At 33.8% G+C, this 15,824-nt stretch overlaps 2 protein-coding genes across 4 annotated transcripts in view; one reads left to right on the top strand and one right to left on the bottom strand.

The window, feature by feature from the left end:
• Window positions 1-446: 446 nt before the first annotated feature.
• Window positions 447-3,021, bottom strand: LOC108362179 (uncharacterized). The gene is made up of 3 exons (XM_017615049.1): window positions 2,625-3,021; window positions 2,464-2,519; window positions 447-2,408 (listed from the first exon to the last, which is right to left on the bottom strand). Exons 1-3 carry the CDS (start codon window positions 2,647-2,649, stop codon window positions 1,872-1,874), a joined length of 618 nt encoding a protein of 205 aa, XP_017470538.1. The 5' UTR covers window positions 2,650-3,021; the 3' UTR covers window positions 447-1,871.
• Window positions 3,022-6,011: 2,990 nt separating this feature from the next.
• Window positions 6,012-15,824, top strand: part of LOC108362177 (phosphoribosylformylglycinamidine synthase-like) — a 72,357-nt gene continuing 62,544 nt past the window's right edge. For all 3 annotated transcript variants that reach the window (XM_017615046.1, XM_017615044.1, XM_017615047.1), the window contains exon 1: window positions 6,012-6,279. In XM_017615046.1, the coding sequence (XP_017470535.1) occupies window positions 6,202-6,279 (78 nt within the window). In that variant the 5' untranslated portion in view covers window positions 6,012-6,201. The remainder of the gene's footprint in view (window positions 6,280-15,824) is intronic.

Here is a 15,824-nt window from a genome sequence, read left to right as displayed (position 1 = left end):
TTGGTCTGCGCAGGCTTTTAATTGAAAAACACTTGTGCGTTCGATTTCTATCGCAATCTCCATCACTGTCGCTATCGCGTTGGTGTGCGCCTAGCTGAAAGCAACCAAATCCGACTGGCATTCTACATGCACATATACATATATATATTTGCATGCCATCAAGGCGAATTAATACAAGATGGTAGCAAGAATACAACAACAACAACCACATGTATTTTGTATTGCAGGCAGCGTTGCCAAAAAGTTTCGGCTATTCATCGTCAATTGAGGGAGAAAAATCGTAATTTTTAATGAAAAATCGTAATTTTTAATGAAAAATCGTCTTTTTCCATTTTGTTATTTTTTTATTAAAAAACATACATATGTTTACTAACTTCATTAATATGTATTAAATAATATTACTATACTACATACATGCATATGTATAATAAGCAAAATAAGGCGTGTATAAATTTACAAGACTGAAATCAAAATACGTACATATGTATACAAACATACATTTTGAATTTTAGTTTTACTGAGATGGTTTCATGGTTTTTGCGATCTTAGGATCGATTTTCAGTTCATAACAGAAGCATTTATTAACTGATAGGTAGTCTTGGGTAAATAAAATACCCTATAGAGTTCCACTCTCCAGTCTATTCCTGTATTTAGTTTTATTTAAATTCACTTTTGAGAATATGCGTTCAACATTTGCGGATGAACTGGGAAGGCACAACAAATCTGATACAAACTTAGACAACGTGGGAAATACATATTCAGTGTTTGCGCGTGTAATTTTAGATATTGTAGCCCAAAAGTCTTCGTAATTAATGTTAACCAAAGATTTAAAATATTCATCAAAATTTAAGTGGCGTAACTCTCTAAACTCATCATCTAAGTTCTGCATGTCAGCTTGAGAAATTAAATTTGGAAATCGGTTTGTTATGTTTTGTAACGAAGTGATATTTTTATTTAAAATCTTGCCAGGGTTCATAAAAGACAGTTCCTTTAAAGTTATATCGTTAAATTCAAATCTGAATTTTATTTGTTTGCAAAACTCTATGTAAAAAGCAATGCAATTGTTGGTGATTTCTTTTAATTCAAGAGGAGATAATTTGCTATCAGCAATTTTTTTTGATACATAAACCCCTAAGTATACGTTCTCCTCATTTAACATGTTTGCTCTATTTTCAAATTCAAGTTCATTAATACGATTTGAATTTAAATATCGTGGTTGAATGAAATTATCCAAAATTTTAAGGAATAACCGTAACATTTCCTCATGCATTCCGGGTATTTGGGAGCTTGAGCTTTGAAATATTTTATTACCGTTATTTATGATGTGAAGAATATACTTCAAAAAACTTAAATCTATATGGTCCACATTAGACGCAAATGCAAAATATATTTTTAACGGTTCATACAGCTCAAGAACACGATTCACCACAGCCTCTAAAGATACCCATCTAGTTTGAGCGGGATGTAACATATTTTTGGTTTGAATTCTAAAATTGAAGCAATTTTTATGAATTGCGCATTTCGCTTGGGGCTATTTGCAATGTTACAATGTTGCAATTGTACACATCTCATACTAAAGACTCTACGCCGGATGGAAGCTTAAGGCACGAATATGATGAACAAAGTGCGATTGATTGACATATGCATTTCATAATAAATAAATCTGGAACGTCAACTTTTAACAGTTTAGCAACAGAATGATTTTTGCCTGTCATATTCGGTGCACCATCCGCAGCAAATCCAATTAAGTTAGTTTTATAACAAATATTGTTTTTTCGAAATATTGTATATGCTTCGTGAATCATAGTTTTCTACTTCAATTAATCCAAAAAACAAGTCTTTAATGGAAAAATTTATTGCAACCCTAGCCACTAAGCACAATGATTTCTTGTTGGATATATCGATCGACTCGTCGATACACAGGAAAACTTTTTTTTACGTAAAAGCTGGCATAAATATTCAAATTGGGTAGGGCCCAATACATTTTTGACGAGGTTTGTCGTTTTTGTTCGAGCGCAGGAAATTTGTTGAGCAATTTTTGAATCCGGAATGGATTTTTTTAAAAACAGTGACAAATGGTCCATGCAGGAGAAGGGCAGGTTATGTTCCGCTATAAATGCACTTAACTGAAGTTCCAAGGTTTGTACCAGTCTCGTTTCTCTAGTGTTATTTCTGAACTGCTCCGCAATAGTGGTTTGACCATTCGTAATACAAATTGATCTGGTTTTGTGCTTTTGGGTATTCTTGTGGCTTATTAAATCTGATTTGCCGGAACTCACTTTAAGAAAGGCATTGCATACCTTGCAAAAAAGTTCTTCATCACCTGCAGCAGTTTCCTTTTTAATTAGCCAATCACTGAAATCAGCAATCCATGAGGAGCATATCTTTCGCCTATTAGTTTTTGGGACCTGATATATGAATTAAACAGAAAAAGCCTTTACGTGTTTATAGGTATGCACTTACATCTTCATTTTCGTTCAGCACAACACTCTCCTCTTCACAAGCATTGTTATTACCATCTGCGAGACGAATTTCAATGATTGAACATAAATACATATATGTATTACTGCACTTGTGAATGCGTTTACTTTACTTCAATATAAATAATTTATCTGACAACTTACCAGTTCGAATCAAAAATCTGTCCATTTTTCTTTTTGTTAATTTTTATTTACGCGCTGAGAAGTACTGATGTGTAATACAACACAGTGCTGTGTTACTGTGCTAACACTCATCGATGTGCCGCACGCACAGGCACACTTTTCGATTAAACGATAGCACAGTAGCACACTTGGCACAGTATGAAAGCACAAACTGGGAAGTGTTTTTAGCACACATGGCACACTCTGCTGTGTTGAGTGCTCTCGCCGCCAATAATCGCAAAACATAAGGAAATAGCAAATTCGAGCGAAGAGTTAAGGAGTTTCTTGATCCACTTTCGATAGGTAGCAATAACACAATTGTGCCAACACAGTGTCTTAACACCTCATGGCGTGCGTATGCCACTGTGTCAACACACAAAAAATCGTGCCATTACCCACCTCTACCGAGAACGATTGCGGTGTAGCAAATGGAGAATGAAACCTGGTCTGATATTAGGGGTGCCATATAATTGCTTTTTACAAGTGGTGCCAATATTGTGCTTGAATCCAATGCACTTGGTTGCCACTAGTACACTAACATAAGTATTTTATAATAGGTAATTGAAATTGGCCTTGGGGTGAATACTTTAAAAAGCAAAAATAAATAAACAGTAGAAATCGTCAATTTTCGGGAAAAATCGTCAAATCGTTTTTAAGCTCAAAAATCGTCTAAATGACGATAAAATCGTAAATTCGGCAACGCTGATTGCAGGTATTATGTTTAATCTCAATTCGCCCCAAAGTTTAAGGCTGCCTAATCAGTAAAAGCAAAAACAAAATACATGTAAGGCGAAGAAATCAGCTCATATATCAACACCACCAAGGCGAGTTTAATAAGGTGATGCTAGCCGCATATAAGTAAAAAATTACGCTAACAAATTATACGCTGAAATTCATACTATCATTATTACAAATTACAACAACCACATCATTTTGACGTAATGTCTTTCACGGCGAAAAATTCAGGTTCGCCTTTAACACAACCTTATTGAATCCGCCTTGTATGCCACTTATGAAAATGTGCCACTGGCAGTGTTGCCATATTCGTCGTTTTAGCTCTAATTTGTAGTTGTTTAGACTTGCAGCCGGATTCAAGTATTCGCTGTCGATAATTTAATCGCCAAAAATTACCAGATATGGCTGCTTAAGCTGAAGCTCCATAGCAGGTTTTTCAGGCGTTGCGGCTTGAGGCGCTCAAGCCTGAAAGATGATTTAGTCCAATTGTATAGAAGCTGCTTCACAACCGGAGTCCGAAAAGCCTGAACAGTCTTAAAGTCCAACTTTCGAACTTGTTTCAGGCTTTGTAGGCTTTCCAGGCATTGTCTGACAGTTATTCATTCGATTTAAAGGAATTTTACACAAAGTTTATGCAAAACAAAATGCAAGAAAAAACTATTTATTGTTTCAACATTATTATGCAAAAGGGATTAAAACAGCGCATTCTCTTCGTTCTCTATGTTATTAACATACATACATATGTCTTTCCGCGTCCCATTTCAATAGATAGAGTTAATAAAAAAATATTCACAAATCAATTTGATTTTTTTATATTTTGAGCTTCCATTTTGATTTTCGCTCTTTATTACCACCAAACAATATTATGTGTATATGTACATATATATGTATAAAATTTTACAAAGTCCCATGGGCTATTTAAATTCTGGCTTTCGTAGTCACTACTAGAAATGTAAAAAGTTTAATTCGATCCGCCAAAAATTTTCTTTTATTTATCAATTGGCGCAAGACCAATCTGAAGTCTTGTTTCTAAAATTTCCGATTTGAGTGAATAAATTAAAGTATCTCTTTCGGGTTTTTTGGAAGTACATTTTAAAGATACTACGGGTCGATGGAAGTGCAGCGTCAGCTGCATTCCAGTTATGCGGCTAAAAAACCTTAATTCTACCGTTACAATTTTTTATTGATAAAAACACTGTTTTCCTTTAAATTGATAAAAAAAAAGGTAATCTGGCAACGCTGGGTACTGACCGATAACCCGAGGTACAATTTACCAGCTGTACATGGGTAGATACGAATGAACATATACCTACTTATGTATATATGTATACCCAGTGGGAAAATGGGAACGCATTACCTTTTTCTACCAAGAAAAGATTAACAACTACGGTTGTACGAAAAGATACATGCAATGTAATCGAGCGGATGATATTATGTAGTTTTGAAGCCACAAACACAACAAAAAGTTTGAGAACTAACTCAAGTATGTTTTTTTTCAAGTTACCTCAACAGCCCTGCAGGGAATCTATCCGTTTTTGTAACTTTTAAATTTAATAAAAAAAATATTTTTGTTTAATTTCTTTTTTTTTATGGCACAAGCATTTCTTCCCATATATATGTTTTTTCTGCAATGCAATTAGAATTTCAAATTTGTTATTTATTTATAAGCTGGAATAATTATTTTTACTTACATTGATTTAACTTTAAAAATCGTAACCACCTCCAAGCGGCCTCGATCCTGGGATTTCAGAACCAGAACTAGTAGTCTTCACGCCGACATTTGTAAGAAAAGCAATTAATTGAGTTTTATTTGTGGCTTTGGCAATTTAAAGGCAAATGTCGCTGAACGCTTAAGCTTTTCGAAATTGTCGATCTGGTAGGCACATACTATTTAATGAACTAGTATTTTTTCTAGCTGGCTTGAGTTTCCACTGCAGGGAGCTGCTGTAGCCGAATGAATGCGTGTTCGACTGCCGTGTTGTTGATCACGGGTTCAAAACCCGTGGCACGGATTTTTTTTTTATATAATAATAATAATAGATTGGCGCTTACACATATGTTAGTGTTTGGCCGGGCTTCCTCCGATTTGTGGCGTGCGCCTTGATGTTGCCACACAAAGCGGAGGGACCTACAGTTTTACGCCGACTCCGAACGGCGATTGTAGTTATTTATATGAGAAGCTGTTTTTCATGGCAGAAATACACTCGGAGGTTTGCCATTGCCTGCCGAGGGACGACCGCTTTTAAGAAAAAAAAATTTTCTATATTTTTTGCGATGTTGTTTTGACTAGGGCTTGAACCCAGGCGTTGCGGAGAGGAAGCGCGCACTGCTTACCACTACACCACAGCGGCCGACTTTTTTATATATATTTATTTTAATTATATTTTCTATAATTCTAGTTTCGTAAAGCGATTGCGGCACATTACTTTCGTATGACAACGTTGTAGAAAAATTCTTGCATCTTTTCGTGCGTAGGTTATAGGGCCTATCCATTACTTTTTGCATTCCCAAACATTACCTTTTCCTACTGGGTATGTGCGGATGCATACGAACCTATGTATGTATGTATGTGCCTACATACAAATGTATGAACATTGTATATATGTAGAATGTAGTTACATACGTAAGTAAGTGACGCGAATCAAGATCGGTTATTAATGCATACATTTGTACATAAAATAAAACCAAAACAAATTTCTTTATTAGTTATAAATTAACCAGGGTGTTGTATGTAGTGTTTTCACGGTACGGTCGTTTCGAAATAAAGTTTCACTATATAAAAACATTTTGATATTCAGAAGCATTGATTGAAGTGATAGTCACCATGCCGATCCTACGATATTATTCAAAACACACATGGAGCGAATCCCATAAGTTAAGAATATTAAAACAAATGCATCAAGTAAGAAAAAAATACATAAGTATGTGGTTAATAAATAATAGGTGGGAACATGTGGTTGCATACTTCTTTTTTATACTTACAGTGCTTAGTATGTATGCATGTAGGCTACATATGTAAGTATGTACCAGGGTTGTTGCGAATATTCGCATTCGCAACCGCGGAGCTTCCGCATTAATTTTAATATTCGCATTCGCAATAATCAATGCGGAGCTTTTGCGAATGCGAATCTTGTGCAAGTGCACCGATAAAACGTATATATGGCAAACAAAATGACAAATTGTAGCCAGTATTTTTGCCTGCGGTCGTGAAGATATTTGTGTAACAAAAGTGGTGTTACATATATTGGTTTCAATAATTTCAAATGAGGCTCTTTGGGGAATTTATTTTTAGCAAAAATTTAAAAAACGGTAATTTTGTTTACTTGTCGAGCAATATTTTTTTCATAAGGATACACATTGGATCCTTGGCTAAAAACTTCTGTGGTAAAATTGCCGCTTCTTTGCGATTTAAAGTCAAAGAGTAAGCTCCTTCAATAGGGATTTCCAGCAGAAATGATCAATGTCTGCTATAAAGAGAATCGATGCTCAAATAATTAAAAAGCTATAGGTCTAACCTTTAATTAGATAAGAATTACGTAACTATCTGATATTCAAATGCTTATAAAAAACGGGGTGCAATATTCTGATCCGATTCGGCTGGCAGCCCCGACTTTGAAAACAGAATTTTGTTAAAAATTTTCATTCCTGAAAATAATAATTTATTTTCCATATCCACCTATTTACCTCGCTATAAGCACACATTTTTCAAACCAGTCGCAGAGAAAGTATTAAAAATGAATTACAAAAACTAAAATCGAAAAACGGTAATGATGTTACAGATTCCCCAAATTTTGAAATAGCCAAAGGAATGAGAAGGAAGAATTTTTTTAAAAGCTTTAGAGAAACCTGACACATCTGGTTTGGCTTGTAAGTACTGTTTAAACAACGATCTCGTTATTAAGCTAGTTTCTAATTGTTTCTTAAAATTACCAGACATCCGCATCCGCGGATGTTAGCTGTTAGATATTCGCATCCGCGAATGTCTGAAATTCCACATTCGCAACATCCCTAGTGTGTACATACATACACCTATTTTATATCAATACCAGTGTTGATAATTGCATTTTCCAATTTCGTATGAAAATGTAATTAATATTGTACTTTTTATAACTAAATTGTACCAAATTTTGATTCCTATTATGTTTCTAATATTTAGTTATTGTGTACAACTTGTATTTAATTATTGTTCCTAATACAGTACAAATAATTGCTAAAAATTTAGAAACAAGGCTGTTGCTGTCTTCTATTCCAGCAATTTCACACTTCTGAAACAATTAGTGAAACAATAAGAACAAACGTATACGAACTTCGTCATTAACATAAGTTTTTTTTTCATAGTACGACAAAAGTTTACACAATTGTTTTACGTTTTTTCTATAATTTAGAATTTCTTCCTCTTTAGTTTTTCTTTGTTATAAAATTTATGTGATTTTAAATCTATCATCTAAGAAAGAACAGTGCGGCATAACTTAACGAATCAAGTGCTGCCAAATTTTAGCAGATGAAATATCTTAAAAAGTACTGGGCAGTAGGAAAGTAGAAAGCACTTGAAATTGTATCAAAAAAGTACAGTTGTATCGAAATTATCAACACTGATCTATGCCTCGGGCAATGCTGTCAAGACAATAAAGAAATTCGTATTAGTTAACAAAAAAAAGGCTGATAATTGTCTCTGTGGCGTCGGCATCCTGACAATAGTTATGACCAGGGAACGAATTTTTAGGACCTAAAAACCAGGGTGCGGAGAACGATCAAAAGACGATCTTTCTCACAACCAATCGCGGCCAAAAATTTAGTGTTTGCACTTTTTCCCGATTGAAAAAGTTGCGCTGCGAACAAAAGCATTAACGATCTCTTACGAGAAATATCAATGTTAAATGTTCAATCAAATGTTAAAATTACGAGAGGGAAGATTTCGCTGCAAGCGTCGTTCGTTCGATATTTCGCGATCGTTCGTTGGTTGCGAGCGTTTTTTGTGAAACTCTAATCAGTTACTCGTATTCACAATAGGCATGTTTTATTCAACCATCACAAGCAAATAGCTAAATCTTGGTCAAATAAAACGAAATTAGCTTATTTCCTATGTTAGCCTAATTTTGATAGTTGTTTGACTGCCAATAGTGTCAAAGTAAGTTTTTGCCCCTTTCTGATTGGTTGAAGGAGAAAATTTCTGATGCTGAATGGCAATGCCTCTTGTTCAATATACAAGCCAATATAGCTTTTCATAAGACAATATAATTATGTTGGGTAAGTCCTCCATACAAAATAAGCTAATAGCTTAAATTTCTGGACAAATAAAACACGGCTAATTTAACCAGTAAACAACCTTGGGTGAACTTGTCGACTGCCTTCCTCGGGGATGAATATGCCAGGGATGAAGTTATTGTTACCCACGCCTTCTAAACACGCAGGGTTGCTTTTGGGAAACAAAAAATAATTAGCTCAAAGTGGTTTCAAAAAGTATAGTCTAAAACGAAATTTATTAAATAATTATACATAAAATTATATACGTAAATGACTTACTATGTAAACTATTGGAATAAAACCTGTTTCATTGCCTTTTTTGTGCAAAATGAAAACGGTTATCTGAACGCTCGAAGCGCTGCCACTAAGGGCCAATTTTTCATTGCACGGCACGGTATATTTAAAAGAAAAAGCAGGCAACAATTTGGAATAAAAAATCCCGCGATGTTTTATTCTAAATTTTCATTAGCTCTATAGTAAACTATCGTTTTATATAAAAACTTAAAAAAACGCCGCAGGAATATATTAAAGTATGGTTTAATATAAAAAAAAAGAAAAAGCGCCGCAGGAGAAAATTTGGAATAAAAAATCGGAACAACGTCGTCTTCGTATAACTTACGTAAACTTTGAAACTTTTTTAAAGTATGCGGGAATATCTACAATCCCCTGAAACTTCAAAATGTAGACGAAAATGATGATGATGACAATTAATAATGACAATTAAATTGTTCAGAACTTTTGTTGTTTGATATTGAAAATGAGAATGTGTATATGAGTTTGAGTTTTGAATTTTAAAAGTACATTAGTAGGATTTATGAAACGTCGCAAAGTTGTTGCAAAATTTGCCACCTTGGGACACATCTGATTACTTTTGTATGGAAACTCTCCTGCGACAAAATTGCGACATTGCTACAATATTTGTGCTGGCAATCATTGCAAGTCGCTAAACACATGGGCGCGTATTCATAGTTCAGTTACTAAGTCGAAAATAATAAAGTTGCAACTTAAATTTAAGTACCAACTTAATATTCACTTCTATTCATAGTCGCATTTCAAACTTCTAGTAAGTAGTTTTAACTTAGTTTTACGATATAGCAAAAGAGTTTGAAAATGTATCGATTTTTCTTTACGATATTATGGAAAAATTACATTTTTGTTTTTCTGATTTTACTGGTATAAAAATTTTTTGATGCAAACATATATTCGTGGCTATGGAGGGGGAATTTTCGAAAATTTAAAATTGCTATATTTCGCAAAATTGTTATGCTCTATTTAACTATAATATCTACAATCCCCTGAAACTTCAAAATGTAGACGAAAATGATGATGATGACAATTAATAATGACAATTAAATTGTTCAGAACTTTTGTTGTTTGATATTGAAAATGAGAATGTGTATATGAGTTTGAGTTTTGAATTTTAAAAGTACATTAGTAGGATTTATGAAACGTCGCAAAGTTGTTGCAAAGCTTACCACCTTGGAACACAGCTGATTACTTTTGTATGGAAACTCTCCTGCGACAAAATTGAGACATTGCTACAATATTTGTGCTGGCAATCATTGCAAGTCGCTAAACACATGGGCGCGTATTCATAGTTCAGTTATTAAGACGAAAATAATAAAGTTGCAACTTAAATTTAAGTACCAACTTAATATTCACTTCTATTCATAGTCGTATTTCAAACTTCTAGTAAGTAGTTTTAACTTAGTTTTACGATATAGCAAAAGAGTTTGAAAATGTATCGATTTTTCTTTACGATATTTTGGAAAAATTACATTTTTGTTAAATAATGTCAAGTTTGATCATCCGTTTAAGTAATTTTTGCTTGCATTGCATGTTTATGCAAAACAATAAGGCATAATTTTCTTGTTAATTGTGTGAAGTAGCCAGAACAACTGCAGTGATGTGAAGTCGATGTTTATCGAAAGCATGCTGTGAAACATACAAACACATATCTAAATGTTATGCACTCATTTACTTTAAAAGGAACAATTGCAGAATACGGCCCGTTAAGGTAGAACAAATCGAAAAAGTGGGCGTGGTCTGCCCTTTTTTTCTGATTTTACTGGTATAAAAATTTTTTGATGCAAACCAACGGTTAACCGAAATCAATTTCCGACTTCGGATTCTTAACACCGGCAGTAATACGCATCGTTTGATACGCCTTTCGACTATTTTGGGTCAATTTTCGGTGGGCACGCTAAAGTGCACCACTACCGAAAAAAGAACTCGTATCGAAACCCGGTACCAAGTTAAATTTTGCTCATCAACGCTACATTTTTTTGGAGGTCGCGCTAGTCGGTTTTTTTTATAAAAACGCTGATGTTTTAAATTTTTTTATTTTCGTGCAGCTAAAAGTGTTGTTTTTACAAGTAATTACTCAGGTATTATTGGGGAAATGCCGCGCGTAAGTGAAAAAGAAAAGTTTTTACAATTGTATTTCGAAACAGCCTTAACTGATGTAATTTTTCTTGAAGTATTCGAAACAATAAAATATCATAGCGCATATTCATAGTCATATTTAGTTCACAACTAAGTCGAAACTATCCTAAGTTACAACTAAAGCTATTCATAGTCGCCTTAGTTTCGACTTTTCTGGCTAAGTACCAACTTAAAATTTAGTTTCGACTGCAGCTGCAATTAAGTCGTAACTAGGAAGAAGTATTTTATTGAATTAAGGAAAAAATTTATTTGAAATTTACAAAGAGCGTTCCATTTGAATCGGAAGATGAAATTAAATGCGTATTACAATTCAAATACGGCATAAGTGCAGAATACGGCCCGTTTAGCTAGATCAAAACGAAAAAGTGGGCGTAGTCCGCCTTTTTTTTCTAATTTTAATGGTATACCAATTTATTGGTGCAAACTTATATTTTCGGGGCTATGGAGCGGAAAAGGGGAATTTTCGAAAATTTAAAATGGTTGTATTTCGAAAACTCCTAACCGAATTTAAAAAAATGGTATCGTTGGAAAGGTAAACTAAATCCCTTTTATCTAATATGCACATTTATATACTTTACGCGCATAAATTTAAAGAAAACACATTTAATAGAAAAATATTATATTTTTATACTAATATACCAGTTTTACTAAAAAATATGTGTAAATAACGATACACCAAACTATAATAGTTAAATAGAGCATAACAATTTTTCGAAATATAGCAATTTTAAATTTTCGAAAATTCCCCCTCCATAGCCACGAATATATGTTTGCATCAAAAAATTTTTATACCAGTAAAATCAAAAAAAGGGCAGACTACGCCCACTTTTTCGGTTTGTTCTACCTTAACGGGCCGTATTCTGCAATTGTTCCTTTTAAAGTAAATTAGTGCATAACATTTAGATATGTGTTTGTATGTTTCACAGCATGCTTTCGATAAACATCGACTTCACATCACTGCAGTTGTTCTGGCTATTTCACACAATTAACAAGAAAATTATGCCTTATTCTTTTGCATAAACATGCAATGCAAGCAAAAATTACTTAAACGGATGATCAAACTTGACATTATTTAACAAAAATGTAATTTGTCCAAAATATCGTAAAGAAAAATCGATACATTTTCAAACTCTTTTGCTATATCGTAAAACTAAGTTAAAACTACTTACTAGAAGTTTGAAATGCGACTATGAATAGAAGTGAATATTAAGTTGGCACTTAAATTTAAGTTGCAATTTTATTATTTTCGACTTAGTAACTGGACTATGAATACGCGCCCATGTGTTAAGCGACTTGCAATGATTGCCAGCTCAAATATTGTAGCAATGTCGCAATATTGTCGCATTAGAGTTTCCATACAAAAGTAATCAGATGTGTCGCAAGGTGGCAAATTTTGCAACAACTTGGCGACGTTTCATGAATCCTACTAATGTACTTTTAAAATTCAAAACTCAAACTCATATACACATTCTCATTTGCAATATCAAACAACAAAAGTTCTGAACAATTTAATTGTCATTATTAATTCACATCATCATCATTTTCGTCTATATTTTGAAGTTTCAGGGGATTGTAGAGATTCCCGCATACTTTAAAAAAGTTTCAAAATTTACGTAAGTTATAGGAAGACGACGTTGTTCCGATTTTGTATCCCAATTTTCTCCTGCGGCGCTTTTTTTTAAATAAAAGCATACTTTAATATATACCTGCGGCGTTTTTTTAAGTTTTTATATAAAACGATAGTTTACTATACAGCTAATGAAAATTTGGAATAAAACTTCGCGGGATTTTTTATTCCAAATTGTTGCCTGCGGCGCTTTTTCTTTTTCATATAAAACGGTATTTTAATATATATTTAAACAAATATAATGTGCAGAAGAATTTTTTGTTACAAGTCGTACATCAAATTAAAGATATTTTATTGCCATAATTAGGTTTTTGTACTTTTTCTCAAAATATGTATACATTATATACATAAATATATATCGAACGAAAGGTCTTTCAATCACTTTTCCAACTGTGTCCATTGTTTTAAAATAGGTTTTCGAAATATAAGCTTTTAAAAATGTTGAAAATATCACGGTTAGCCCCCTTACCGCCACCCCTGATAATTTGCATAAAAAAAATGCCGTTAAAATCAGGAAAAGAGGGCGGTCCACGCCTACTTTTGTTTACGTAATGTTTAACGTAAAGTAAAAATGATGAATTTATTAACGGCTTTTGCTCGATTTTAGGGATGAGAAAACGACGAACAAACGATTTATCACAGTTAAAAAATTAAAATAATGAAATTCTTACATTTGGGCATATATGTAATACTTCTATATTGGCAGTAAGCTAACTTTTCAATGTGTAAGCATTCCGAAATCAAAGCCAGACAGTCTAGTACCGTTTTTGTCAATGTATTGTGTACTTGAGTGCCGTTTTCGTATATATGTATATATATCTAGTACGGTCGGTAGTAATTAGTACATTTTAATAAGTGATTTCACTCATTAAAGGTAGCTGGTGAATTTACTAGGGTGACGTATTCTAGGAACTCATGTAATGTGATGAACAGCATTACAGGTAATCTGGTAGGTCCGGTGAATTCACTAGTTCCTCACTGGTGCGTCGTATTTAACATTCGCTGAGTTACCTAGGTAACAGTCGTATTATTATTATTTTTGCTTTTTTCCAACTTTTGATTCAAGAATTGAACTTTATAGCGACAATGTTTTCAATTTATTTGTGCTTGGCGTCAAGTGTCAGTTTCGGTGGTGAAAAAAAAAAATAAATTGAAATAAATATTGGTAATAATAATAATTAATTTTTAAAAACCAATAAATTAGTAGTGGGAAAATGATAAGCAAAAGGCACTTAAAACGCTTACAGCGTTCAGAGAGGAAATACCGTCCACAATCAACTTTCCGGTTTTAAGAGCTGAGCAACTGGAGGAGCTGAATGCGAAGATAGACAAGGAAAACCACGCACCCTATGTAATACGATAACAAATATTAATCGGAACTTAATAACTTAATTTTGTTAATTAATTACTCTTTAACTATCAGGTTAAGACTATGAAGTCTCTTCTGCAACCAGCAGGGGTTATTAGAAATTTAAAATTTGATGCAGGAAAAGTTGATGCAGGAATATAACGTAGATGGAATTCACGGTAAAAAATCTCTAAAAGGTTTAGACAACTTTTACGATGCGCTGATATGTAAATCAATGAAATTTCTTATTGAAATACAGCTTAAAAACAGATGGCAGCGTTGACCGAATTAACTCGGATTAACTGCAGTTGATCCGGATGAAATCCGAGTTAATCCGGATTTACGCTACTGTCTGTTTAAACCTTTAGGTACACATCCAATCCAAAAACGTTTTTAAATTGATTTTTCTCATTTTCAGAATCAATTCCAATTGGCGACAACTTAGGCCCGGCTGAGAAACAGTTACGGAAGGCAATACAGTTGCAAAAAAATAGATTCATAAAGGCAAAATGTATAAGCCAAAATAACCACCAAAAATAAATTTAATTTATATTACACAGACCAACAAGGAGCAACAGAAATGTGAGCAGTCATTTTCGACATACATATGTACATATGTACATATGGACATACATATATTTCGATGTTGAATCTAAATTCGGCTGAATAATAGCGTCAGGATTTCGAGATACGTCGAAAATGGCTCATCTTATTTCTGTTGTTGTTTTTTTTTTATCTTTTTAAATGTTCGTCAAATAAATGAATGGTAGCTAGTGAAGCAGTTCATGAGTGGAACTTAATAGTAGGTAATGAGATAGGTGGTGAATTGTAGTTAGTGAGTTAACTTCTGAATGGAAGCTAATGGTAACTAGTGAGATAGCTGATGAATGGTAATCTAATAGGTATAAATTGATGATTGCCTATGACATCCCCATGTTAAATTCATGGGTGAATTGCATTGCTGGTAATCTGGCGGGTAGCTAGTGGTGGTTACCAGTAGCGAGTGAATTCACTAGTGCCTCACTAGTGCTCGGTTCTAGAGGGATGTGTTATGTACATGTTTATTTATAAACGTATGTGTTCCTTTTCTTTCGTACGTGTTTATTGATATATCTGTACTGTAGTGTTTTCGGACGGTACTAGCTCTTACTGCCAATATAGGAGTATTACATATATGCTTTTGGGGTGCTAAAGGCAGGAACCGTAAACTGTAAAAAATTAATTATAAAAGTTTGGCTTAGGAACAAACGTTAAAAATTGACGAACAATGAAGAACGAAAGACGAACTATCGATTGCAATAATAATTAACCCAAAATAATCTGTTGCGGGTGATAACTTNTACTGTGCTCGTATTGTAAAGATTGAGTTTTTGAACGATCGCGAGCGTTCGTCTGGAGGATAAATTATTTATTTATGTATGTATGGAAGATTGTATGTTTGCAGAATAACCACTTTGTGTGAAAAAATTGCCTGTATCTACATATCGTCACCTGAAATGCAAAAAGACAAATATCATCGTTGANGCTACTGTCTATACCAATGATGGGCAAAACGCTACTCGCGAGTAGCGTCTGCGTCGCAGCGCTTATACGTATACAGAAACGACGCAGCGAATTTCAATTCAGTCTGGGCTCGAATCGTAACATCAGTTCACGGATCGAAAACCATACGAAAGAAAATTACGTGATACGTCAGGCAGTATATACTGAATGGGACAAAGTGTACGTTCACGTGTGTCATAATGCGAAAAATGTATTTTTACGTGACGAGTAATACGATAAC

Source organism: Rhagoletis zephyria, unplaced genomic scaffold (genome assembly GCF_001687245.7).
Source record: "Rhagoletis zephyria isolate East Lansing unplaced genomic scaffold, Rhagoletis_zephyria_1.1 Rzeph_scaffold_00955, whole genome shotgun sequence".
Classification (NCBI taxonomy): Eukaryota; Metazoa; Arthropoda; class Insecta; order Diptera; family Tephritidae; genus Rhagoletis; species Rhagoletis zephyria.
The sequence above is the reverse complement of the archived record's forward strand: the minus strand, read 5'-3'. Positions and strand labels throughout refer to the sequence as shown.